Source organism: Chelonoidis abingdonii, chromosome 4 (genome assembly GCF_003597395.2).
Source record: "Chelonoidis abingdonii isolate Lonesome George chromosome 4, CheloAbing_2.0, whole genome shotgun sequence".
NCBI classification, from domain to species: Eukaryota; Metazoa; Chordata; order Testudines; family Testudinidae; genus Chelonoidis; species Chelonoidis abingdonii.
Genome location: NC_133772.1, coordinates 79,204,053 through 79,231,945, shown reverse-complemented (window position 1 = coordinate 79,231,945; position 27,893 = coordinate 79,204,053). Strand labels below are relative to the sequence as shown.

Below are 27,893 nucleotides of genomic sequence, written 5' to 3'. Positions count from 1 at the left end.
TCCATGGAGAGTCATAAGACCTTTCCCTTCTCAACTCTCTAGGATCCGTGCTGTGTCCCCACACTTCGATGACATGCACAGTAATACAGCTTCCACCATCAACTTTGTCATCTCCCAGGTAGCCAGTGGTGACATAAATACTAGTATCCAGGCTCTGGCACAGGTAAGTGGAACATTTAGTTGGTAGCTACACTGCACTGAGCTTAAGGCCAGTAGTTTGCGAGAGTGATGAGTTGCACACTGGTGGTGTTGCCATGTCAGGTGATGTGGGCACCACTCAGAATCTCCCTGATGACAAAGCCAAGTGCACAGGGGCCATCTGACTCGCTAATTTCATAAGTTTTCCATCAGACAGAACGTAGGACGTGTTCTGTAGGTGGGAACTTGTAGTAGATCATCATCCATGTAGATTCCAGCTCTGAGCTGGTGATGGCTGTCAGTGATGATGAAATGGTGATGGTGTCTTAAGACTCTCTTCCTATTTCAACTTTGCTTTTACCCTGACATACGTTCAGGTTACTGGGATGTCTCACCTCCGTGTTGTGCCGGTGAGGGTTAATTTTTTATTAAACTGCCTTGCATGTCCCAAGTGTAGGAGTTGCATGCCCTGACTCATAACCGTGGCACCATTCTGTTAGGGAGCACCATGCCCAGAAAATTACACAAGACCAATAATTACAAAATCTGTAATATAAGCTCTTGATCACTCAAAATTTTGCACAGTTCCATGAGTGTAGGATAGAAGTCATAGCTAAGCAAGGGATCACTAATGCCACTGAATGTACTGGGATTAGTTGTAGAAGTGCAAAGTCACTAATTTTTAGATGAATTTTTAGAAAGCAGATGTCTTGACTAATGGAATAGTAAGTGTGGGGGAAGCTAAGTTAAACATTCTTCCTGTACTGTTTCCAGAGGATCAACTTTAATGTGTCTGGGGTGTTTTGCTCTTAGATTGATGAGGTTCTCAGACAGGAGGACAAAGCAGAAGCCATGTCTGGACACATTGACCAGTTCCTAATAGCTACATTCATGCAGCTCCGACTGATCTACAACACACACATGGCAGATGAGAAACTGGACAAGGATGAGATAGTCAAGCTCTACAGCTGCATCATCGGGAACATGATCTCGGTAAGGCAGGGAGGAAAGGGAACAAGCCTTGTGCAAGTGGATGGGTGGAGATGACAGTGTCCTGCACTGGCCTTGCCATCTAGTGAATCTTGTTTAAGAAGGCTTCTTTCTAGCTGTTCTCTAAAATGGCTCATTTGGAGCTAATCTAGCAACAGCCCTGTGCAGGAAATCAAATTGGATACAAAGTACATGAGGCATAGGGGGAATGAGTGCTTCATGTCTGTCTCCAGCCAATGCTCAGATTAGCTGCAAGCATCCTGGGACAATAGAGGTTAAGGAATTTTATTCCAAAGAGGACTATAGTTAGACACTCTCTGGATGGGTTGGTGTGATGTATAGATTGAGCTTTGTGTCTAGTACTGTACAGAACAGAACATACGTACACTCATTGTTTAATGAAACTTGCTGATAAATGGTAGCCCGTTCCAGACATTATTTATACACGAGATGTTGATTGAACGGTGAACTTTCATTCTACTATGAATACCGCGGCTGAAAGGTTAGTGATTGCTACAGTTTGGGGTGTTTGTCTTCAATTGCTGAAAGTTTCTAGACTTGATTTCTGTCAGAGGATAACTGTGCCATGTTAGAAACTTAAAAAGGTTATTTGAAATGAGGCAGTGGCAAAGGGGAAATACTTTCCCTGTTGCAACAGCTTGTAACCACCCTGAATAACTCTAGTGCTAAAATTGAGCAGGGATGAGGCCTTGTCTAAAGGAAGTACCACTGACTACTAAAAATAGCTTGTAGTATCCCTAGTCAGGGGATTGGGAAATGTATTTTTGTTCTAGCATTTTTAAGGCCAGAAATGACCATTATGATTTAGTCTGACTTCCTGCATAACACAGACTGTAGAATTTGTACATCAAGCCTAGTAACTTGTGGCTGAACTAGAGCATGAGGTACAGTACAGTCTGGATGTTACAGTCTTCCAAACATCCTAAGTAAAATATGGCTGTGTTGTATAGATCTGCCTGATTTCAGTGTATGGTGGAGGAGGCATAAACTCTGTTACCTTAATTCAGAGCCCTTGTGCATATACATTATGATCACTAGTTGTTCCCCATCTCCCCCAGCACCCACCTTGTTCAATGCACAGGATGGGTGGTGCTCACTTAATGATATGCTTTTATTTTTTCCCCTTGTTCATTGTGCATCTCCATGCCTTCGTTAGTGCACACTGTTCAAATTTTGTTCTTAAGACAGAATTATTTCTTTCGGGCATTTCTGTGGTGCTCATTACATAGTGTGAGTGCTTCTCAAATTATTAATTTTTCACAACACCCCTGAGAGATTCGGGAGGGGGGAAGTTGTTTGTTATCCCAATTTTACAGATGAGGAGCTGGGGCACAGAGGAATTTGAGATGTCTAGTCCTGATGTTTGAGTATATGTAGTATTGTACAGCACTTCATATAGTCACTGCACAGCTCCATTGAATGCAGTTGTGAATGTGCAGTGCTTCTGCAAATTAGACCCCAAGATCTGAAGTCAAGCACTAAAAAATGGAGAGAACACAATTAGTGACCACCTGTGAAAAGTCTGGTTTAAGTGACTTGCTTAGTATCACACAGGAACTCTGTGGCAGAGGTGGGGACAAAATTCAGTTTTCCGGGCAGCATTCAGCTGCCTTAATCAGGAGAGCATCCTCTTTCTTCCTGCAATCCTCTGCTTCATCTACTACACATGTTCCAGTTTTTGCAACAAATAAAGCAGGGGTCCTATAGACCAGTGTTTCTCAACGACTGGTCCATGGACCAGCACCAGTCCCTGACACAGTTTAGGAAGGCAGCAAGTCAGTCCCTGGTATCAAAAAGATTGAGAAATTATGCTATAGACAACAGTCTCCTTCACCACACAACCCTGATTCAACCCCACAGCGGGCCCATCCTGTGGAGGAAAATATATTATGATCATAATGCATATGCACAAGGGAGCAGAACTAAGGTTGCAGAGGCATCCTTAACTCTGGCATCTCCTAACTTGTGATTAGAGCTGGGCAAATGGACGTTGTTGGCAATTCTGAAAAATCAAATAAAGGTTTTCAGTTTTGGGTTGAACTGAAACCAACTTTTTTTTAAAAAAAATCTTTCAGTCAATCAGAGTCAAAACATTTAATTTCAGCCTGAAACATTTCTTTAGCTATTCAGTCATTTTTGACAAAAGAACAGGAAAACTAGATTCACAAAAGGGCTGTAGGAAGAGGTGGCAGTGATGTCGTCTCCCTTTATAAGCTTTAGCCCAATGATTAGGATGCTCACCAGATTTGGGAGACTTTTTGGGTTCAGTTCCCCCTATTTTTGACTGATGTGGAGATGAGATTTGAACTTGGGTCTCACATGTGGGAGAGTCCCTAGCTGCTGGGATATGCTGATGTGGGTCTTAACATGGGACAGCGTCAGGAGTGGGTGGGTGAGATTCAATGGGCTGCATTGTGCAGGAGGTCAGACTAGATGATCATAATGGTTCCTTCTGACCTTAAAGTCTATGAGTCTATAAGAGGAGAGATTCTTTGTTCATAAATAGAGTAATTGGAGCAGGGACTTAAACCTGGGTTTCCTCCTCATAGGTTAGTGCCCTGTCTACTGGGCTGTGTAATCATTCTCTCACTTTACCTGGCCCAGTGACTACCCATTATCATGAATATGAATGACAATGGTAGAGGAATGGTGATACTTAAACATTTTTTTTAGGTTCCATCCAGGCTCTGGAGGGAAGTATGCCCTGTTAGGCACAGGGTCTTCTGCCCCAACTACTCTTTCAGTCCTGTCTCTTTCCCCATCTTTGGCTTATTGTCCGAGCTCTATTCTCCTTACTTAGACACCTCTCAGCCTCCACTTCAAGCTAATGGGCTCCCAGTCCCAGTCTCTTCTTGCCCAGCCAGTCCCCCTGCAAGTCTGGCTCTTGTCCTTTCTGTGTTCAAATCAGGCAGGCAGGTTCCTTCTCTATGCTGCCTGGGCATCAGCTGGGGGGTCCTGGACAGTCTCCCTGCTCTGTTTAGAGACCTGGACCCAGCATGGCCTCCAGTAGCCCAGAATAACTTGGCCAGATTCTGGTGGATTTTCACAGGGATTCTCTCTGCCAAATTTCATCCCCTGTCCCAAAGAATGAGGATGCCCAAGCTTTTCAAAGGATAAGTCACCAGAATATTTTAACATGGGCAGAACAACATATTTTTTCACTAGCTTTGTTCTTGGAAACGGCTGAATCATTTTGACTGAAAATTTAAAAAAAACAAACAAATCCATTAACTTGAGGCAGATAGCTGATATGGAAAACTTCAGCCAAAACAGATAACATTTGGCAAAGGTGCAATTGGAAAACAAGGATTTACAGCGGGAAGTATTGGGAAACCTTAAGTGTTGGTACCAGGCCTGCCTATGACTTCTTTTTCTAGATTCTCTGACATGCACGGTAATGCTTCATGTGTATCTAAGGTTGAAGGAAAAATAGCATACTGCAATATCTGAAAAATAATGTAATTACATGCATGCATTAAGATACTATGTTAAGAAACAGAACTGCATTTTAGTTATATCTTAGCTGGTGCTGTCTGCCAGTTTCTTGCATTGCCACCAACAATAAAGGTCTGCAAGTCAAATTAGCTCCTCAGGGTACAGTGCAACTTAATTTTTTTCCTCACGGGTTTGCACAGGTAATAGAGTTGCTTTATTTTAACCATTCTTGACACAAATGAAGCAGTAGAATCTTGCTTCTCCCTCTGAGCTGGGTTGGCTCAGGAGGGCCAAGAGTAGGAAATATAGTGAATCTCCATTTTAGTCATTGAAATCAGTAGCTCTGACCAATACACACATGGGGAGTAGATCTTTTGGGGGGTAAGAAACCATTTTTACATATTCTATTTTCAAAATAAAACCAACTAACATTTACATGTACAGCCTTAACTTCAGTATTTCCTGCCTTTGAACGCTTGACTCTGTAACCTTAATGTTCTTCCCATACATTTTAATAGACTATATAAACACTTTGTGAAAGAGGTGCATATTTAAAGAGAGAGTTGCAAGTAGAATCCCAGATGGGTCCCTAAACTAAATGGTGCATGCTGAAGAAATTTCTAATCCTGGCTTTGATTGGCAGCTATTCCAGATGGAGAGCCTGGCTCGGGAGGCCTCCACAGGAGTGTTGAAAGACTTAATGCATGGCCTCATTACTTTAATGCTGGATTCACGGGTTGAAGACCTTGAGGAAGGGCAGCAGGTCATCCGATCAGTCAACCTTTTGGTGGTGAAGGTTCTGGAGAAGTCTGACCAGACCAACATATTGAGGTAAGTTTGTCTTTGCTAGAATCAGAAAAGACACAAGTTCTCTCCCTCTACAACAGTCCTATACCACAGATGAAATACCACGTCACTGTTCATGTATGTGATTTCGGAGAACATGGCTCTCCAGTATGCTTTTACCATATGTTAGTCACTGTCTTATTGAGTCCTCTTGCAAGACAATGGCCTGTCAACTAAAGTGGTGAGCAAAACTGGCTGTAGAATAGTTCACCTGGCTACTGAAAAAACAAGCATATCAGGACAGTAACTTTAGCTTCTAGCCCTGAATCTAAGGAAATGTCTACATAGTAGCTGGGACATGCTTCCCAGTGCAGGTAGCCATGCTAAAAATAACAGTGTGGCTACAGCTCCTCAGACTAGCCACCTGAATAGAACCCTGCCTGACTCCCTTACGTATGTACTTGGGTGGCTAGCTTGAGTTGCCATCTGTACTGCTACAGCCATGCTGCTGTTTGTGCATGCTAGCTCAAGCAGAGCCTGTGAGCGTATGTCTACGCTTGCTGGGAAGGATGCTCTCAGCTGCTGTGTAGATGTATCTAAAGGGGCACAGTTATAACTAAATCACTGTCCAATCTATATCATTGGGGTAAAGCTTTACAATGAACCATTCTACAACCTAAACTTGTAGTCTGTCATTGGACTGTCAGTTCCTGTTTTGACATGGTATGTTCTGCAGAAATTCAGCTCTCCATTTTTATGGAGCTGATAGTAAGATATTAGGGACAGGGAGGAGGTGCAGAGCATTGTGTGAAAGCTGAACTAGCTGCCATCTGTAGTCCCTGGTGTGGTGTTCAGTGGGGCGGTGTTATTCCAATCCCTTTATAGCATTTGTCCATCTAATGCTACTTGTTCTCTCCAGTGCCCTGCTTGTTCTGCTCCAAGACAGTCTGCTAGCAACAGCCAGCTCTCCCAAGTTCTCAGAGCTTGTCATGAAGGTGAGCCTATAATGGGGGTTGTGTACTCACTTGGTCCTTCTCTGAACTGTCTGTTCCTAATCCAGACTTGTTGGTTCAAACAGAAGCAAAGTGCTTTAAGACCGAGTTGGTGAACATAACTTCAAATGCTACTCTAGTGCCTAGTCTAGATCATGTTAAGATAAAACTTGCCCCATGTACGCTAAGGTTCTAAAACATACTAGTTGAAATACTGATGTGTTAAACGCCCCTTATCCTAGGTTAGATATACCTTTAGTGAGATTAGAAGCATCCAGCAGGCCCAGAGCAGTGTGTGAAGCTCATGGTAGTGTACATACACTAATAACTTGGTCAATCTCCTGCTACTGGTAATGGAATCAACAACAGCACTTACTCTTCTGGGCATCTAGCTCCAGATACTGACACCCTGGATGCAGCAGGAATTCCCCTCAGACTTAAGCAGTTGGTTCTCCATAAACTTTTCTCTCTCTCCAGTGTCTGTGGAGAATGGTGCGGCTTCTTCCTGAAACCATCAATAGCATCAACCTGGATCGAATCCTGCTGGACATCCACATTTTCATGAAGGTGTTTCCCAAGGAGAAACTGAAGCAATGTAAAAGTGAATTCCCCATAAGGACACTTAAAACCCTGCTTCACACTCTGTGCAAGCTGAAAGGGCCCAAGGTTAGAGCAGAAACCAGCTATGTGCTTTAATTTAAGATGCTCAAGCTGTCTTTAAAGTTTTTTTATGTCTTTCTCAGATCTTGGACCATTTAACAATGATAGAAAACAAGAATGAATCTGAGCTGGAGGCTCACCTGTGTCGAGTAATGAAGCACTCCATGGACCAAACTGGAAGCAAGACTGATAAAGAGACAGAAAAGGGGGCTTCTCGCATAGTAAGTAACATGAAGTTAATGGTGGAGGGAAAGGTGGCAAATGGACTCTGTTCTAAGAAACAAGTTCCTAACTAGCTCCAGTCAGATGTGAAGTTAGGCTGCCCACTGGAACATGTGATCTGTGTCTGAAATTGGTCCTTCTAATGCTGTGCCTCTGAGATGCATTAAGGCTCAGTAGTACCCGTCTTGCTTGCTGAACATGAGCTCTGATAATGGCTGGTCCACTAAACTTTAACTGTGGCCAGAACAGGCTTTAAATGCAAGTCTTCTAAGGTGTGTCCGTCCTCTGTACCTGACATCCATATAAACCCCAGTCTTGTAAAAGACAGTTCTTTTGACCCAGCTAGCCTGTGTTGTTGTGGGTGTGTCTGTCCGTGAAGCGCCATAGGCATCGGGTAGGTCCATGGCACTTGAGTGAATTGTAAATTGTTTAGCTAAGGACCTCTAATTTTTTGGGGATGCCACTTTAAACAATCTTGTTCAGGAGTCTCAATTCCTTTTAGGATGAAAAGTCTTCAAAGGCCAAAGTAAATGATTTTTTAGCAGAGATATTTAAGAAGATTGGCTCCAAGGAGAACACTAAAGAGGTGAGTGCATTTTTACCATAGGAAGAAGGGGAAGATTATATCACCTCATGTGCCTACTGCAGTTTGGGTAACACATGGAAAGTTTCCTCCTTCCCCAGGGTCTGGCAGAGCTGTATGAATACAAAAAGAAATATTCTGATGCAGACATTGAGCCCTTCCTGAAAAACTCATCTCAGTTTTTCCAGAGCTACGTAGAACGAGGCCTCCGGCACATTGAGATGGAAAAGGAGGGCAAAGGACGCATTCCTTCATCTACAGGTATAGAGCTTCTTGGCAACACAAGTGAATTGGGCTTGGGGACTTGGCATGCTGAATCTAGCTATAATGTGGCAACTGTAGCTGCTCGCTTTAAGCGCCACTATGTTTGAGAGCCTTATGAGCTTCCAAAGTGACCCTGTTATTCTCTGAGCATTTGTTAGTGGCACATTTGTGAAGTCACTATAGCACCTGTTGCAAAGACAGCTTATGCTGTGCTACTCACAGGGAAGGTGCTGTGGTTACTTTACCGAACTGGGTGGGAAGAGACAGAAGTAAAGATCTGAAAGGACTTCAGTGCACATCATTCTGGTCATGGTTAGAGAAGTTCCCCTCTAAAAGAAAATTCAAAAACTTTTACTCTGTCTAATGGAGTGCAGTGCTCTGGAGTCCTGTGATGAAGGCTTGGCAAGCAAGCGATTCTTGTTGCAGTAACTTAGTCTGAAGTTCTCCTTATCCTAAACTAGGCTTCCTTGGTGAAGCATACTATCAGGACATCACAGTGGCAGCTGCAAAATTCTCTCTTCTTTTAGGGCTGCTAAAATAGTGTCATAGGATCTTTGCATGAAACTGTCAGACTGAAGCAAGGCATAAACTTTGTAGATTTCACATCAACACAGCAGACATAAGATATAGCTTTTTCTTCTAATTTCTCCAATCTTGGCTAGGAATAGCCTGGCAATCCTTAGTAGGAGCAGTCTATATCAGGGAAGTTGTTAAGTCACTCTATAAATGTCCCAGGAAGCCAGGGGATAGTCACAGTTCTCCATTCAGAGCTCAGTCACCACAGAGGCCTGCTTAATGGGCTATCTTGTTTACTAGATCCTTGGTCCCATAAATTTTGAATTTCAGATGTCTCAACTTGCTCAATTAAGAGTTTCAGTAGAACAGAACTTGGAAATTTGTCCGTAAGCATACTCCAGTAACTAAGAAAATGCAGTATAATAAAACTACAGATCCCATTAGGAAATCATGAAACATGGCAGTAGAATAGCTTCTTATAGTAAGGGGCACATACTACGCTTGTCCTTCTGCTCCTGGAAGATCCCACACTGCCCATTGTGGTCTTTCCCCTTAACTTCCCCTTCCCCCAAAGTAATTTGTCACAAGCTTTGGCAAAAGGAGTGACTGAGTCTCTGAGAACCTCCTAAATGCTGCTGGTAATTCAGAACTAACTTCTGTCCCCACCTTGAAAAATCTGCACAGTCAAAAGATGATGCGCTAGCTAGCACCTCAGCAATGTAGCCTTCCAAACTGCATTTCATCATATTGCTTAGTTTCATTTAAAGGCTAAAAGGAATACTTCAGGACTCACTGTGTCCTGTGGGTGGAGAGCATATATGTACCTAACCTCTCTCAACTTTAAAGATCCAAGGCAACCTTCTGCCTGAGTCTCTCTTCTTAGTTTCTCCATTCCATGAAGAGAGAGTGCTTTTCATTAATTTGATAAAGCGTGTCTGATATGTGGAGGCTAGAGGGAAAGGGGATCTTTGGAAGCTCTTTCACCAATCTCAATTCATGAAAAGGAATTGGGAGAAGCAGTGCCCTTAAGCTTCCTGCACAAGAATACTGGGAGGGTTTAGGTCAATTGAGGAATACATCAGTCCTCTCAGTGTTCCTCTAACTTGGCTTGCTGCACTGAAGAGCAAAGGATAAATTTCAAAGCCTTTCCCTCATGTAATGTCAATTTACCATTTGGTTTTAATGGCTACTCATGACCCACAATAGCCACTTCAGGTGTTCCAATTACTGGCCAGAACATGTTGCCTTTTGGAGCTGCTTTGCTGCTCACTTATGGTAGCTTGACTCCTTTCAAAAAATGGGCTAATCACTGTCAACCCTAAAACCCATTGCCCTACCAATAAATATAAATATGATTAATGGGATTTCCAAGAGCACAATGTGGGTTGATGTAGTCTCAAGCTCTGGATTGTTCTGTTGGATGCATGAGGCTGACTAAGAGGCTTAAGCATGTTTTTTCCCTTTCCTAGGAATTTCTCCTCAGACGGAGTTAACGTGTGTCCCCACTTCCACCAACACAGTGTCCTCATCCATAGGAAACACAAATGGGGAAGAGGTGGGGCCTTCGGTCTACCTGGAAAGGCTAAAAATCCTCAGGCAGCGTTGTGGCCTTGACAATGCAAAGGTATTGTACTTCTGAAGACCCCTATAAACTCTGCAAGTGAAGTGGCTCACTTTGGGTGAAGCCAGTCTTTTGGAGATCTGCTATACAGTGCCCAGACTCTGATCCCAATGAGTCTTAACTGCATGTCCCTGCCATCTGACTGCATGTACCTTTCCTGGTGTAAGTGGCTTTAAAGCCATTACCTGGCTGAGTAGACTTTGTTAGTGCTTCAACTCCCTTTTGTCTGCTGCACCGATATAGACACCACTAGCTGCTACAACTCGAGTCTGATCTCCTCTTCTCTTGCCAGCTAATTAACTGTGAGTTTCAGGAAAAGGATAAATAACTTACTTTTAATTACTGGTTTCTAAAGGGTAATGCCTATATTAAGCTATACTCCTGGGTCACATGACAGTGAGTGTTCTAAACTTCTGTACTGTCCCACTCTACAGCAACTAAAAGCTGCATGAATGGAGGGCTGTAGGGTTGGGGTACATGGAATTTTGAGACAGCAATAATGCTGAATGTGTTCAGTATGTTACATCAGGAACCTTTGGAATGGGTCAAAACTTCAATACATCCAGTGCTCTCTGGGAATCTTAGTTACACACTGAAAGATGGTTATTCCCAGCCACTTTAGACATACTGGTGATTCCAAGAATAGCCACAAGGATTAGGTGGTATAGATTTAGGTAAAACACTTCCCTTACCTTTTAAGATAGGACATGGACATCAGTTTACAACTGAGTGCAAAATGGCATGTAGCTGCATGATTTTGTAGCTGCAGATTCCCAGGAGAGCAGTGACTTGACTCAGAATTCCTCAGAGTCCTCATGATGCCATATGTGGGAGCAGCTGCTGTCTACGCTGACAGTTTAAATACAGTGGGAGACTTGCAGGATCACAGTAGGCCTTCCCAATGGAATGGGAACTGATTTTTGTCATCTCTGAAGAGAATGAGAGCTGTTTGAGGATGGGCTTTGCTTTAAATCCCAAGTAGTACTCATTAGTGCAGACCTTTGGCTCCTTTAGTTAATTGAGATGAGAAGGAGTAAGTGATTAAGCAAAGATTTAGGCTCTAAGGTAGGTAGACCCAAACATGTAGAAAACTTTTCACACATACAGGTAATTCAGAAGACTTGTGCTTAATGCAAGTGATCATGAGAAGCATGCGATTCACTCTGGTCCCCACTAACACAAAATGGTGACCTCTTGGTTCCAAGTAGCTAATGCACCATGACAATAGCTTACATATAATCTGTCCTGGAAATAGAGGAGTTGGAATGTATATACTGTACTAGTGTTGGACTGTTCCTTTTCTTCCTCTGTTCAGCAAGTTTCCCATGAGGGTGAGGAGCCATCCATTTATGGTGTGGATTTCTTGCACAGCTTTTGCCCTCCAGTGTCTTAAATAACATCTTTTCCCCACCCCATAGCAGGAAGACAGACCACCGTTGACATCACTGCTCTCCAAACCAGCAGCCCCTACAGTTGCATCCTCCACGGATATGCTGCACAGTAAGCTCTCTCAGCTCCGTGAGTCACGGGAGCACTACCAGCATTTGGACCTAGACTCCAATCAGACTCACTCCTCTGGCATTGGAACCACCACCTCTTCCTCCTCTTCCACAGCAGCCAATATTGATGACTTGAAAAAAAGACTGGAGAGAATAAAAAGCAGTCGCAAATGAAGCTGTTTGAGAGAGAGAGCATGGCTGCTGCTTAGCTGTCTTCAGCTTTAGTTTACTAAACTAGAAGTCTTCATAGTTAAAGGGGCCTCATTTAGGCCTAGTGTATACAAACTGGTTTATGTATAATACAGTGGATTTTGGGGGATGATCTGAGTCATTGTGGCACAAGTATTTGTACATACTCTGCTTCTCAGTGAGCATCTCTTGACAATAGAAGATTGTCTGTGTATTAGGTGTAGTGTACAGACCTGTAAACAGCTGTCCTCCTGCTCAGACTAGCTTCTCATACCTTGTTTTTTTATTTGTAAAATTGTCTTAAGATCTTTTCTTAGCTCTTAACTCTTAGAAGCTCATTAGTGGTTTCACTTTTAATTTTGTGAATTCTTCTCCATGTAAGCCTTGAACTGTTGATTCTGTATGGACGCATGGCATGGCGTAACTAATTTAAGTGTCTTTTTGTAAATAAAGTTTGCATTAACTATACCAGTCCCTGTAGGAGCAGCAGTGACTGCCCATGGGAATAGAAGCCACTGTGTATTTTTGGATGCTAGTGAATGGGTATTGCTGAGCTGAAACCAGAGGCTCTTGAACTGAATACAGCAATGGACTGCCCTGGGCTGCTGCTGCTACTATTCATGGAAGGGAACCCTGGACTTTTCAGCCTTTTATTTCTACCAGCAGTATGGTTGCTATTAATACGGCTGCCTTTCAGCTTCCTGCTAAGAACATTCAGAAAGTAGAAAGAAATTGACTTTGCTAGACATTTATTAGTCTATCTAGCAACTTCAAGCTACAGGCCCTGTGAAGTCACTACCAAGAGCAAGCATAGTCCCCATTGTGGATAAGTGCAGTGACACGTCTGCCCCCTTCAAGAGAGGTTACTGAGAGAGAGAAATGTTCTTACAGAATAGGTAAGTGGCTTCCCATGTTCAAAATACTCTCAGCTAGGAATCAAAGCTCATGGGGTTTTCCTCATGTAGCTGTGCAGATGCAAGTGCATCGCAGCCTACAGAACCACCATTGCAATTATAAGGATCTGTGGTAATACCAGTTTTTAAAGATTGTTGCCATTGGTTGTGATTAGTAAGAGGACATTTCCTCTGGCGGCTGCTACCCCACCCCAAAATCCTTGGGCATAAAATTTTGACCCATATTGCATATTTAATGTCATAGTTGTCTTCAGCACACTTGTTATGGAACATGACTTGCATATGTTTTTGAGCTGTATCCTGTGATACTCATGGCACAGAGGGTTTCTGTAATATATTTCTGCTTCTAGGTTCATCTCTGCTCCCTGAAAAGTTGCTGCTTCATGATCTATTCTCTAAGACAGCAGTTCCTACCACAGGGCTGGCATTTAACTAATCGTGGCTGAATTTTAATGCATCTCTGAAGAATATAGTTTAAATCGTTAACTGTCTGTACATCAATTCTGTGCTGCAGCTTCTGCAGTTGTCTCCCACAGAAATGATGAGGCTGGAGTTCTAGTGAGGCGGTAACCTGCTACTTAGTGCCTGTAGCGAGTCTGTGTAGTATGGAAGGAATCTCCATCTTATGCTTGTGGCCAGATGGTGTCCATCACTTCCCATTCTGGTGTCCCACACCCCTGTTCTGATCCTGCCAGGCTTTTTGTCCAGTTCTTCTGAAAACAATTCTAGGCATAGGGTGGCCTCATAGCTCTATTCCATTGAAAAGGGTATAACAGAGCACTGGGACAATCTGCAACTGGGGCTAAGTATTGACAGGGTGTAGCTGGATAGTTTGTTTGCTGGAATGGGAGCCACTGCTGTCATCACTCAATTAGTGCTGTGTTGCACTGATAAATTGCCAGTTACTTTCTGGGTTATGGTTTGCCTTTTGCACAAAGTCTCAAAGTAGCCAACTGACTCACTTCTGCTGTTACATTATGTGTTGTAAAATGCTGCATCCATCATTTGTAATTGCCAATTGGTGCAGTAGTGAGTGAAGTAAAAGGAATGTCTGTAAACCTGTACAACACTAACTTACTTTTCACATTATTTTGGAAGTTAAGTTCAGAAGCAATTAAGTATCAATGGTAGAAACCAGTATTATCTAAGGTTTTTGCCCTATGTTGCTTCTGCAGTATAGCTTCTTGTCCAATGGTGTATGGTTGGCCCAGGAATTACTTGATAGGTAAAATGTAGGCTGTTAATTAACACACACTAATCAGCCTAATGCAAATATTTCCATCCTATTAGGTAAATTTCGTTTCAAAACAAGTGTGTAACAAGTCAGCCTTTAAAGTGACTGTACCAGACAAACTTGTCTCTTTCCTCATTTGCCTGCTGTTAGACTAAGTACATTAGAACTGACAACTGTTTTCATAGCCAGGACATTTTACTCCAGACTCTTGTAAGCAGAGGCCATTAAATGTATAAAACAAGCACCTGATAGCCCTGTAAGTTTTTTGTGGAATTTGACCATTTTAGAGTGTTCCCTTATTCCATATGGTGGTGCTCTCAGCCTTGTCACACTAGTGAATCTGGGAGAGCAATACTGCTGTAGGAATGACTTTTAGATTACCTAGTAGGGGGGAAGGGAGTCAAGCATCCAGCAATTGTTCTGATGGGTTTAATTACATCCCAGCTGTTGAGAAAAATTAAGTAACCTATTGCCTAATCCCTTTTCAAAAATGCAACCTTTCCCTTCCAGCACAACCAACTGTTTACACTGACTACATTGTCAACTCATGAAGATGGTCAGAGAACAGGCCATTTTGGGGCTGTGTGGGGGCAGGGGGCAGTATGGGGCTCTTGGCTAGAGGAACCACAGATACCTAACTAGCAAAGTGCTTATTTGAAGATGAACACTGTAGGTATTTGTTATGGGGGATTCCCATGTCTTTCACTCATAAGATACCCTTTCCTTGCAGGGATGGAGTTGGTGGACAGTTACCCCTTGCCTCCCTTTTGCTGAGGGTGAGGGTTTTTGTTTTTTTATAGTAGCATTTTAACTGCCCCTTTGTAGAAGTTTAGTGTTTCCTTCTCTGTAGGCTCAGTCTAGTTGCTAGAAGCTCTACAACTGACGTGGAGCATGTGATCAGGGTCTCCTGGTTTGTAACTTTAGGCATTATCCCAGTTTTAGGCAGATGTAATGTGACTTGTTTATCTGCAGGGGCAAAGACTGGCAAGCTGACTTGTTTAATACATATGTTCTTATTAGTGCTCAGATGCTGAGGCACTAATTACAGATTAGAGCTGGATGGAACCAAGTCCTGTTCTCAGCACTGCCAACATACAAAGCAGGCACAATTGTTGCTGTAACCATTTTATTGGCTAGAGGTGTTCTGACACCATTGCCATTTTACTTCAGGTTCCTTAGTGTTCATAGTGCTACAAATTAAAGCAGCTGTAAGAGTTGAGATGTGACAGATGCTTTCTTTATTGCCCATATTTGTTGATGGTTTTTAGCATCCATTTCTTCAAGCGGAATACATGTGTATAAAATCCGTATTTATCATCACGATCACAGCCTTCTCCCCATGAAACGATCCCCACTTGATACCAGCGGTTATCTACTGGGCTCTTAGAGACAGACAGGAAAATAGGTTAGATTGGTGCTCTACACAGTGCTCGCCTCAAGAGCAGCAGTAGCAGTGAGATTTGTGCCCTAGACAGCCTAGACCTCCAGCTGGGCTAGGTAGAGGTTCAACAGTGATAGATGACTGTTATGCTCCCATCCAACTGGGTTACAACTGTTAGCTGGATACCCAGCTGGTGTAGATATGCTCAGGCAAGCTGTCAAGCTCTTAAACTCTTCACAGGTGGTCTCAGAATGCCTGAAGCTTGATCAGTGTAGAATGGGGCTGGATTATTTCAGGATTTCTCTTCAGTTCAAAACCAGAAATAGAGCTGCTGTTCAGGTAGCTGCAGCCATTTGAGAGAAGCACCTCCCCACTCTTACTTTAATCCTCTTAAAATTATACGGCTTCTGCTGCAACCTCCTCCCAAAGTCTCCTATGAGCAAAACCTCCATGTTAGTGCCTGTTGCACATACCTTCATGACAAAAGGGCCTCCGCTGTCCCCCTCACAAGCATCCCCTCTCTTGGAGTCTTCAGGACTGTAGCCTACAGGAGAAGAGGCAAAGGGCTTTTCTCTACTTCATTTGTATCTTTAATACTACAATGATGCTAAGTCTGGGAAATGGTATTAACAGTATAACCCTTCCAAACATGCCCTTGCTCACCCTGTGTGTGTGTTGTCATAAAGGTACCAGCTTACTTTATTTGAGCTTTTCAGCAGAAAGATACTAATTAAAGTGCTTTCTTATAGCCACCCCCACCTTCTGTTTTCCTCTAGCATCTCTGCAATATGTTTCCAGTGCTGCTATAATTCCATCCCCTCTCCCCTGGGTTAGTACATTGCCCCAGACTCCCATCTACTGTGATCTCCCTCTCACACACACTATAGCTTTGGCCTGGAATATTGTAGGTCCCTACTCTTAAGTCCTAGATTTTTTGAGCAAAATCCAGTCAGTCTTTTCATGTTCATTTAATCCTCTCCTATTTAGTACAGGATCCAGTTGCCCTTATTTAAGATCATCTCTAGCCTTGCTGTACTGTATTCCCCTTAAGACTTTTTTTTTTTTTTTTGCTATTCTCACCTGACTTCTTCCTATAGCAGGGTGAACCACCCATTTTAATCCAGTCCTCAAACTCCCAGGGGGGAGTGGGGTCAGGGGGCTGCTCCACATGGCCCCCCTGGCTCCTACAGGGGAGACCACTCTGCACCTTGCCCCTATTCCAAGCAGCACCCCTACAGCTCCCATTGGCCAGGAGCTGCAGGGACAATGTGCAGAAGTGCCTGGCCACACCTCCATGTAGGAGCTGGAGTAGCAACATGCTTCTGCAAGCCTCTTGAGATAGGCGCTGCCTGGAGCCAGCACTCCTAACCCTCCAAACCCCTCAGTCCCAGCCCAGAGCACCCTCCTGCATCCACATCCCCAGAGCCTGCACCCATTCCCATGCCCCTGTCCTCCAAACCCCTCAGTCCCAGCCTGGAGCACCCTCCTGCATCCCACACTCCTCATCCCCAGCCAGAGCCCACGCACCACCCCCCTAGGGTCCTCTCCTGCCCCCTCCAACCTCAATTTTGTGAGTATTCATAGCCTGCTGTACAATTTCTATTCCCAGATGTGGCCCTCAGGCCAAAAAGTTTGCCCACCCTCTCCTATAGTAATATCACCACTGCAAGGGTCAGGGCTCTCTGCTGCAGCTCTGGAACAGCCTCCCTCTATTTTCATTATCTAAAAGTCTGTTTCCTTACCTCTAAGTGCTGCAGTCTCTGCCTTCAGCTGGTGCTATTTAACACTAATGTTTTCAGCAATGTGAGTTGAATGAAGCACTATGTAAAACAGTACTATAGTGTAAGCTGGCTCTGGCAGCCACTGCCTCACATTCAGTATCCTAGGTATTGACCACTAGTACAGCCAAGCCCTCAGAATCCCATAATGCTAGACTCTGCTAATTCTGTACATTTACAGGAAAGCCCCATTCTGTCTCATCTCTCTCAACCAGCTGATCCCCAAGACCCTTATTCATGGATCTCAATTCTTCATCCCTAGGGTGACCAGAGGTCCCAATTTTATAGGGACAGTACTGATTTTTGGGTCTTTTCCTTATGTAGGCTTCTATTACCCCCCCACCCCCTGTCCTGATTTTTCACATTTGCTGTCTGGTCACCCTGTTCATCCCCTACATAGGCTGGGAATTCCAGAGGCTCATTCATGCCCTGGGCCTACTAATTCTTTAGGATAGATCAAAGTTTACTGAGCAGTAATTAGGCTAAGTGAACTCTTGCATTTTGGCACATGGTACTGAGAGCAACTTTGCCCCCTGACCCATCCATCACTGCCCGCATGTGCATCAGTTAGCTCTGCACACCCAGCAGCACTTACCTGCACAGAACATGTTGTCAGTGAGTTTGATGTTAGTGGATGCCTTGCAGGTATCCGGGCTGACTATGGGGAGGTTCACCTGTTGCAGAACTGAGGGCAGTGCAGTGGTGCCAGAGCTCCAGGTCTCATACAGATTTCCCCATCCAGATACCCGCCCTTTGAATCCTGTCAGCATCAGGCTGCAGGAAGAAGCAAGGTTAAAGCACATGGAAATATTACATGTCACCCTTATAGCCTAGCACTGTCCAGACTCTGGAGGGGCACCTCACCAACTTGCTCACCTATTGCAAACCAGCACAAAAGATGCATCATGCTTTTTCCTAGGGCTTTCCTATACTTCATGTAGACCCAAAGGAGACATTTGCAGCACTGCTCCCTGGGGTTGCTTTCTCCCTCCAGCCTCCTCACCTCTGTACCAGCTCCCTGGTGGGCAGGCACACAGGGTGGATGTGGTCACTGAAGTCTATGGGTTTCTTCAGGAGCATCAGTGCAATGTCTCGGTCCAGGTTCTCTTTCCAGTTGTACTTGGGATGGATGATGATTTTATCCAGCAGGGCGATTTTCTCTATGCCCCTCTCATACCTGAAACGATTCCAACAGAAGGAGAGAAGTGACTGTGCAGCAGCAACAGCTATGAGCTCTGGGCTGCTGGCCCTCTGGCTGGCTTGCAGCACCATCCTTCTCGCAAGGAAGAGTGGCCCTGGGAGGGGTGCAAACTGCCCTTCCTTCCACTTTAGACTCAGGGATCAGCAGAGCCTCAGTGGGTGGCATCTCCATGGGAACCCACTATAACCTGGGGAAGCACCTGATAGTCTGGTTTGCCGTGGGGGTTCCCATAATGCCAGATGATGATCTCTCTAGATCCCAACTTTATTCTCCCACTACACTCATAGGGGACTCCCATCTGCTTCTCCCTCCCTCCCCCGTTCAAGTTCTTACTTTGTTCTGTGGTGCTTCCCAATCCGCACCAAGATGTCATCTATGGTAAAGTTCTTGTCCCAGGGTGGGTAAAAGAGGCAGTGGGCAGCAGTAAGGACCCAGCGGTCACTGATGAGGCTGGCACCACACAGCAACTCCTGTGGACTCTTCCTGAAAAGCATCACCTGCCTGGGATGGGAAGAGAAAGAGATTTACCCAGGGCACTGGCTCAGCTGGCTGCATGCTCTTGCATGCCTTGCAGGAACAGCAGTTTGGCATGACCAGGGAAACCTGCTCTCACTGCCCCAGGAGACCATGACAGCACTCCCCTAGCATGAGTCAGGTCTAGTCCTTAGGACCCTGGGACCTGGAACTGAGGATGAGTATTCTCCTTGCAATCCTATCTGAAGGGTACTTTTCCCCTGCCAGTTTCCCCATCTAATTAGACTTCTAATCCCTGCCATGGCCACCACCAGAGACCTGTGCCTGCAGGACTGGAACGAGTAGGATGAGAGTGAAACACACAGTCTGCAGAGTGCTTCCCTTTCCATGGCAGCCATGCACTTGGCTCCAAAGGAGAGAGGGCGTCTCTGTCCAGCTGTAGTAGTGCTGCCAAGTCAGCCCCCAGAAGGGGATATGAGTAGAGGTGGTGCTGGCTGAATACACCGTGCCAGCTGACAGACTCCTGATTTCCCCTGGTCTAAAAGGAAAGATGTAGAGAAACTGCAGCAACAGTACTTACCAGGGGGCACTGCCAACTTCTGCATTTTCCCCCTTTACAATCCGGCCCCCAATGTAGGATGCCAACAGCTCCTGCTCACTCTTATCAGAAATCTTTTTCTTCTCAAACAGGGGACGGATGCCACAATCTGAAAAACCAGGCAGCCTGTCTCTGTTACTCTACCTGATTTGCAATGCAGGGGACCCGCTCTACAGACAACAACATGCTTGACTGGGAGTAATAGTAGCTGCCTCATTTTTAGGGTTACCACCTGGCTGGTATTTGACTGGCCTAGCTGGGTTTTTTTATAATGTGCCAGTTACCAGAAAAATAAATCTAATCTGCCTGGTTTCTTCAATACGGTTCTAAAGATTTACATTATCACCACACTACACTGGGATATCTAATGTTAAAAGTTTGTGTGTCCAGCTACCAGTGCTGCAGTGTTCCCACTTCCACAGTTTAAGCAATAAGAAATCAAAACTGTTGAAAATATAACAGCTGCCTGCCCCCCAACACACAACCACACTGCACCTGCGAGAGAGGGTTTGAGTCATGCAGGAGTGAGGAGACATGCAAGGCATATTAAATAATGGAAGATCAGGGCAATGGTATGAGTGATCCTACTACTCCCCTGCCCCCAATAATAATAAAAAAAAAAAAACTCACATCAGAGACTGCACATTCAGTGACAACTGGCTAAATGAAACAGACTAAAGGCTGGCTGGCAAAATTTGCTGATAAAACAAACGCCCATTTGTTATTGATGATCTTCTCCCTCTAGATACTATAAGTGTCTGTTGAATGGAGGTGTTGCGGAACTGCCTTGTGGTTGGGGTTGTGGCAGGCTTGCCTGGGAGGGGGAGGGAGTGCTGATTTTTTTGCATTTCAAAAGAAAGACAGTAACCCTACTTTTTCTCTATTGTGCTCTTTGCTGGGAGAGGCTGGGACTGGAAGATCTCCCAAAGCCAGCAGTCTTGCACCTTCTCCTACAGCATTTCTTGCTCTGAACCAGGGCTGAAGCAGCAGGGATCTCCCCATTGCACCTCCTGCTGGGGAAAGCTGGGACTGTAAGGGGGGGGGGCTTCCTCACAACTGGAGGCTAGCTTTGGATGAGCTTTTTAGACAGAAACTGAAGTAGTTTTAGCATTCACTTCTGCTTTCAGCAGTAGGCATTTAACAGGCTTTTTTTCCCTGAGGAACAAGGCATTGTGGGTAGGAGCTGCAGCTTCTGCAGCACTTTTGGTCCTATGTTTGTGCCTCCTGGGTCCTTTGCTCACCTGCTTCACCTGAACCAAAAGTCTTAACATCAAAGAAGGTTTGGTGCTCTTGGGTAATGGTCCGCCCTGCTATTATGTCATCCATCTCATCCAAAGGCCTCGCTGAGAGAGACAGACAGAGATGTTGAGAGGCAAAGCTCCAACGTTTTACACAGGACTTCAGAAGTTGCACCATCCCTTCCAACACGTAGTGGGGTTGGTGGAAGTATTGCTTTTTTAAGCGAGATCATTGGTTCACTAATTCTCCTTCCCAACCTCTGGCCAACCGGTGCACTAATAAGCACCATCCAGTTAGCTGGAATATGGCAGCACATATTGAGGTGATTCAGGGGGATGGGGTTGTCAGTCAATAAAGGGCTCCTCAAACCTCAGGCATAGTCTTACATGTGTACGCATATCCATGTGACCCACACATGCATGACTTAATGTAAACAGATGAATCCCATACATGTAGCCTCCCATGAGTCTGTGGCCCACCCACTCCTCACCACAAGGTCCCTTCACCACAGTACTGTATCTTCCTGGCTATTGTGAATTTCTCCCACCCTGCAGGCCCCAGATCCCCATGGCAGCCCCATACCCACTGACGCGCCTCACCACAGTAGTGCAGGTCACAGTACTCAAAGGTAGTATTTGGATGATCCACATAACACCAGACACCTTCATCATCCCCATCAGGATTCCGGCAATAATTCTCCACCAGCTTCACTTCTGGGAGAAACATAGTTCCATGGGACAGCTCTTTTGCCTTGTCTGAGGCCCACAGGAAACACTTGGCCCCAGAGACGGTGACAGAGAGATTCCCATCGTAATACAGCCCTTTGTCCGTTTCACATGACTCCTGCGTTGTGTCCAGTGGAGGAGTCCGGGGAATAAATGGAACTGTGGTCTTGTCTTGACCTGAAAGAGAAGGAGCAAGACAGCCGTTATCGGACTCATGGCCCTGCAGTGGGAAGTGCTGGTGTTTGGCTACAGACCAGATTCCAGCAGGCCCCAGAGCACTTCACTATGTCCCATCACTCCACTAAGTCTGGGAGTCCCCACCCTGAATCCCATGGGATGCCCCAACTGCCCAGGAGCCCCCTTCTCACCAGTGAGGAACCTGGGATGCTGTGTCACTCAAAGTAAAATGAAGCAGACCTTCATCCCACTTCTCTGTGCCTTCCAAGTCCTCCCACACCCACTCTCCACAGACCCTCCCCTTTCTTGAGGTCCTTAGTATCAGCATTAGAGTAAATTGTTCCCTCCCACGAAGCGGGGTATCTCAGGGCCCAGTGTCGAGGCTCACCACACACTGGAACAGCACACTCTTCCCATCGCACTGCTGGGTCTCGGGTGTAGCACCAGGGGCCATTTGGGTTGTTGTTTGGGTTCCTGCAGTAATTCTTGGTGAGATTGGCATCCGGATGGGTGGTCATGTTAAACCTATGAGAAAGGAGTGATGAGGTAGCTAGCAGCCTAGAGAACCCCTTCAGCCAGGGTTGTGGTCTTCCTCACAACCTGGCTCCTCCAACCACAGCTGGGATACAGTGTGTGTGGAAGAGGATTATGGACTTACTCAGGTCTGTGAGGGAATTTGCTTGTCCAGAACTGACATTCAATCCCCGACTTGGTGATAGAAATTGTCCCTCGATAGTTCTGTCCACTGCCTGAGACACAGTTTCCTGCCAAAGTCCCAACAGAGGGCAAGTCAGACCCAGAGGGAAATCAGAGGCATTATTTTCATAGAGTCTATAGGTACCAGCCTACAAATCCCTGACTTGGGTTCTCACATACATGCACAGACCCACCTTAAACAAATTTTACCCCCAGATCATCCTGATGGACTTTACTTCTGTATCTCAGTGCCTTGATTTGGAGCTGGGGGTAGCTGGGAATAGTAGTGAGGAACTGGATCCTCACTGGAGCTGGCGGCAGCTGGCCATCTATCCTATGCTATTCCAATGGGGAATCCAGGGTTTTGGGGATGTTAAAGAAAAGTGTTTGTGGGGTATCAATATGACAGGAAAGTCTAGGGGGTTCTGCCTCCCCCTCTACGTGCTGTTGCTCCCCCTGATATTGTCCATCTGATGACCTCCCCGCTTCTTTAGAATTTCCTCCCAAATTGTGCTGGGAGCAGGTTTCCAGGAACTCACCATCTCCAGTGGCTCACGAGTTCTCCAAGCCCCTCTTACCTGCCAGACACTCATCCAGAGCTGTCCTGAGCTTCCTCTGGGATTCACATTCTAATAAACAAGAGCAAGAAACCTGTCAGGTCAAAGGCCCTCCAATGAGCACTGCAGCTCAAGTCAGCATGACATATGAGAGGCTAGAGCCCTGGGGAGTGGGCCTGGCTAACGAAGCTAGGGAGCCAGCTCTTCGGGGTACAGCAGTACAGCCTGTGGGACATCAGAGCATTTGCAGGACTTGAACCAACTTACCCCTGTATTTCCTCCAGAATTCATCCTGCAAAACAAATGCAAACACTTAGAATCTGAGTAATGGAGCCTCAGCCCTGCCTGAACTTCTGCAATTCAAACCAAAGCCAGACACCATCTCGGTAAGAGAACGTTCCTTCTTGGCAAACAGGGAACAAACTCTGGCCCTGCTGAGATCAAAGACACTGGAGCACAACAGCAAGAAAGTGACACTGAGTCACATGCTTTCCTGTCAAATTCTGGGGCTACCTATCCTATCACAGCCCTGCCCCAGTGGAGGCCGTTTGAAAGCAGACAATTTCACTTCTGCCTGACCTATCTCAGCATCACCAGTTTCCAGCTGTCAAATCCTCTTCAAGCAGCCGGTCACTTTTGGGAGTCACCTGAGGTAAGTGCTGCCTGGATCCCTGGAGCCTGCATCCCTCACCCCTACTGCACCCCAACCCTGAGCCCCCTCACACATCCGAACTCCCTCCCAGAGCCTGCACCCCTTCCCTCCCAAACCCTTTGGCCTCAGCCCAGAGCCTCCTCCTGCATCCCAAACTCCTCATTCCTGGCCCCACATCAGAGCCCGCACCCCCAGCAGGAGCCATCACCCCCACCCCTGCACCTCAACCCCCAGTCTGGAGCCCACACGCACCCTGAACTCCTAATTTCTGGCCCCACCCCAGAGCCCATACTCCCCTTTCACAGCCTATCCCCCTGCTCGGAGGCCTCAGCCCAGAGTCCGCACCCCCAGCCAGAGCCCTCACCCTCTCTCACACTCCAACCTCCTGCCTAGCCCAGTGAAAATGAGCGAGAGCGCAAGGATGGGGGATAGCGAATGATGGAGGGTGAGGGGAGGGAGGGAGTGGGGGCAGAGCCTCGGGAAGGGGTGGGACAGGGAGCAGGGCAAGGATGTTCGGTTTTCTGCAATCAGAAAGTTGGAAACCCTAAGTGAACATTAATGTAGTTCTGTTTCAAGGGTGCACTAGGAAACTTTAGTGCGCACCATCATGGGCCAGCTAGTGTGTTACACGCTAGCTTGGACTAGATTTTACACCCTTCTGGTGTGGACTAATGCAGCTTGTAGGCAAGCCTGTAGTTTCACTTATTTTAAAATATATATATATCTATATCTCCCAGATGGGAGATTCCACAGAAGGTTGTGGAGAATAGCAGGGCTAAGATTCTGTGGGACTTCCAGATCCAGCCAGACAGGCAGGTGCTGGCCAATCAACCAGACATCGTGGTAATAGACAAGGACCAGAAGACAGTGGTGGTGATAGCTATAGCAGTGCCAAGTGACAGCAACATCAGGAAGAAGGAATATGAGAAGTTGGAGAAGTACCAGGGCCTGAAAGAGGAACTAGAGAGGATGTGGAAAGTGAAGGCCAAAGTGGTCCCAGTGGTGGTAGGAGCCCTCGGGGCTGTGACTCCTAAGCTGGGTGAGTGGCTCCAACAGATCCCAGGAACAACATCAGAGCTCTCTGTCCAGAAGAGTGCAGTGCTAGGAACAGCTAAGATACTGCGCAGAACCCTCAAACTCCCAGGCCTCTGGTAGAGGACCCGAGGTTGAGGAAGACACATACCACCCATAGGGGTGAGAGGGGAATTTTTTTTTTTTTTTAATATATAAAAACATCCTCAGCTATGGCATAACTAGATATTTTCAGGCCTGTTTTGTTCTGCTGAATGCTCGTTAGTCTCAATATAAAAGCAAATGAAAGACAATTGAGCAAGCTTAGTTTAACTGGCCTAAAAATTGAAAATAGGCCCAAATCCCCACAATGTGCACGTGGTCCATTGGGATCAGCAGGAGCTGAGAAGCAAGCATGTGCTCTGTTTGCAGGATAGGGGCTGTGGCTGTTCGGAAGTCTTGCTTTTGTATTAACCCTTATTTGTTTAGTTAGTTAGATTTTTTAAATCTCTGCCTTTTTTTTATTTGAGGTCCCCATCTCGCAATCAGACCTAATAACTCCAACCCCTGGGGCTCTGCCCAGATTGTACTTTAACCTAGGCCTAATTTCTGTGCACATTTACCTGTTTTCAATTAATTTTTCATTTTTAGAATATTTTGCTCTTCCCTGTATCAACTAAGATTTCGTTTCCTTGTACAGACCTTTCCCAGCTGTCTTGCACCTCGCCCCCAGCATACACTCATTTACACCCATTGTGATGCTAATTTTTTTCCAAATAGAACTAAATAGACCCAGTTTCCCTCAAAGTAACCTCTTACCCCCAACCTCCTCCAAGCTGCATTCCCCCAAGTAATGAGGATGGGGCTTGTCAGGCACCTCCCTTGAGTTTTCCCCTCTCACTCTGTCAGACAGGACGGCTCCCAGGACTGTAAGGGTGCTGCCACCAGAACCTCTCTGACCTTTCAGGAGAGGAAGGTAGTTCCTGCCCTAATTAGGAAATATGTCACAGAACCAAAGTCATTCCTTGAAGTGGGTCTGGGAACACACTGGACCTCACCCTGGCAGCCCCTTGATGAACCTTTAGAAGCTATGATCCTCGACTATCTGGTTCCTTCATATGGGTACCATGAGGAGAGACATTTCCTGGGAGTGGCTGTACATACTGTGCAAACAGTGGACTCAAGGGCTTCATAGGCCTCCTCGTAGCTACATGTCTCTTCTAGACACTCCCGTTCCAGGTTGCCTTTGAGCACCTCTTCCAGGAATCCCTTGTTGGCACGTCGCGGACGCTCGAGCAGGGAAAGCGCTTGCTGCTGCTCAAGGAAAACTACCAAACCAGAACATTGACCAGTCACTTGACAAAGAGATGGAAGAGAACCGTTTCCTTTGCAGGCTCTGCATGTCCCATCATGGGTCTGAATCAGTGAACACACACAGCCAGTGAGCCTCTCCTACTGCCTGATCTCTAGTGGAATACGGAGGATGAAAGAGGCTCAACAAGACCTATCCAGTTCACCCTGAGGCCCCATGCAGGATTAACCTCCCTGCAATCTATGAGCTAAGGCTGGGACCAGTCCTACATGCCCCAATGGCTGAGGCCTCCACCCCTTCCCTGTACATTTCCTTTGGCAAGGCCACTCCACTAGTTCACTACTGGGCCAAAGTCTGTCTGCTTGGAGCATCAGCACTCACTGGCTTTGTACTGACACATACTGGCAGCTGTTTCTCTCATTCTGGTGTGTGTCTTTTTGCAATCCCAGCTCAGTAGGATATGCTGGGGAATCACTTCCATCTGCCTGTTCAGAGACCCTGACTTCCAACCTAGCTTCAGCCTTTTCCCATTTCTCTGCATAGCAGTGGAGAGAGGAGACCATCAGAAGGTCCTGTCTGAGGGGACCCTGCCCCCACATCAGGGAGAGACAGGAATGAGGGAGCAGAAGCCCTAATGGGGAACAAAGGAGGAGCACCAGGAACAGGGACACAGTATATTGCATATGCCTGGGAGTGAAATAGGGCCTAGCCTGTACTACATGTGTTGTTCGGACAGCCAGAGGGGCAAAGGCAAAGTGGGGAACAATAGCCGCCCTCTCCCCCTCCATAAATAAAGCAGGTCACCAAGAGAAAGTGAATCCCTGGCCACGAAATGCCACATGTGGCCAACACAAGATGCAGGACTGATTAAGATACCCCATCCCTCCCCCCAGGTTCATGCATGCTCCAAGATAGGGGGCTTTGAAATATACAATCAGAATAACCCAGCACAATCCACTGAACTCAGAATAAGAATCAGAATAACCCAGCCACTCTCCCCACCCCATCCAGCTCCTTCCCCAGAACCTGGGGACTGCTGCTTCTCCCTACACAGCAACAGGGAAGCCCTGCATGCTCTCTCCCCGCTTCTTAGCAAGCTAGCGCCTACTGTCTTAGCTGGAACAAACCCCTGGCCACTCCAGGGACTCTCAGCCCCTCATACAGGCTTCCCCTTCCAGCTGTAGTTTGGGAATGAACAGTCCCATTCGTTTTCCTCAGCCTCCCATCACCCCTGCCCTTCCCTTGATACTCAATGAGCCCTTACCCCTGTCATGGCTAAGCACAAGGTGCAGAAGGCAGAAAAGGAGCAGGCTGCCCAGCACTTTGACTCTGCTGTGCCTCATGGTATATGCCTCAGCTGCAGGGGAAATGAAGAGGGAGCAGGACAAGAGAAGTCCCAGCCCTACCTGGGTTAATGTTGAACCAACATGAAGAAATAGGATCCAGGAGGTCAGGGTGTGTGGTGTGTCAGGGACAGCTGTCCCTCCTCCGCTTGGCTTCTCTCCCTCCTCTTCATGCATTTTCACTTTCAACCATTTTACTGGTCTGAGCAGCACAATAAAACAACAATAATTATACTACCTAGCTCTGATATAGCGCTGTCATAACCATCACCACACTGGGCAGGCCAAACACTTCAAAGATGAGTGACTGCAGCCTCACAACTGCCAGGAGGTCACAGATGGGGAAATGGAAGCAGATGGAAAGAGAAGGATGCTCCCAGGCACACAGCGAGCCAGCAGCAGAGCCAGAAGAGCCCAGCCCACCTTGGTGAGGTCACTGCTAGATCAACAGAGTCGAAACAATTTCTCCCAAGCCATCTTTGCTCCCATCTTGCCCCACCACTTCCCCATCACATGGTCTATGTCTATACTATGAACTACGAGTGTGATTCCCAGCTCACTTACACATACTCACGCTAGCTCGAGGAGAGTTAGTGCAAGTATAAATAGCAGGGTAGCTATGGTAGCATGGGTAGCAGCTGCATGGCTCTGACATGCTGAGTACTTGCCCACAGGGTTCAGACAG

General features: G+C 46.1%; 2 protein-coding genes and 1 non-coding gene across 6 annotated transcripts in view; 2 read left to right on the top strand and 1 right to left on the bottom strand.

Moving 5' to 3' along the window:
* CKAP5 (cytoskeleton associated protein 5) overlaps positions 1-12,384 on the top strand; it is a 124,409-nt gene extending 112,025 nt beyond the window's left edge. For 2 of the 4 annotated variants that reach the window (XM_075065292.1, XM_075065293.1), the window contains exons 35-44: positions 43-163; positions 952-1,131; positions 5,228-5,415; positions 6,290-6,365; positions 6,840-7,028; positions 7,106-7,243; positions 7,747-7,830; positions 7,929-8,088; positions 10,077-10,231; positions 11,647-12,384. In XM_075065292.1, the coding sequence (XP_074921393.1) occupies positions 43-163; positions 952-1,131; positions 5,228-5,415; positions 6,290-6,365; positions 6,840-7,028; positions 7,106-7,243; positions 7,747-7,830; positions 7,929-8,088; positions 10,077-10,231; positions 11,647-11,901 (1,546 nt within the window). In that variant the 3' untranslated portion in view covers positions 11,902-12,384. The remainder of the gene's footprint in view (positions 1-42; positions 164-951; positions 1,132-5,227; positions 5,416-6,289; positions 6,366-6,839; positions 7,029-7,105; positions 7,244-7,746; positions 7,831-7,928; positions 8,089-10,076; positions 10,232-11,646) is intronic. The other 2 variants (XM_075065294.1, XM_075065295.1) reach the window with 1 other exon arrangement.
* Positions 219-329, top strand: LOC116821727 (small nucleolar RNA SNORD67). Its single transcript, XR_004372994.1, has one exon. It is a non-coding gene; the product is annotated as a small nucleolar RNA SNORD67 (small nucleolar RNA).
* Positions 12,385-15,228: 2,844 nt separating the features above from the next.
* Positions 15,229-27,620, bottom strand: F2 (coagulation factor II, thrombin). Its single transcript, XM_032775065.2, has 14 exons — positions 27,130-27,620; positions 25,718-25,881; positions 23,158-23,182; positions 22,912-22,962; positions 22,296-22,401; positions 22,026-22,162; positions 21,335-21,637; positions 20,738-20,839; positions 19,479-19,605; positions 18,758-18,925; positions 18,227-18,400; positions 17,819-17,997; positions 15,919-15,989; positions 15,229-15,446 (listed from the first exon to the last, which is right to left on the bottom strand). Exons 1-14 carry the CDS (start codon positions 27,383-27,385, stop codon positions 15,303-15,305), a joined length of 2,007 nt encoding a protein of 668 aa, XP_032630956.1. The 5' UTR covers positions 27,386-27,620; the 3' UTR covers positions 15,229-15,302.
* Positions 27,621-27,893: the final 273 nt, after the last annotated feature.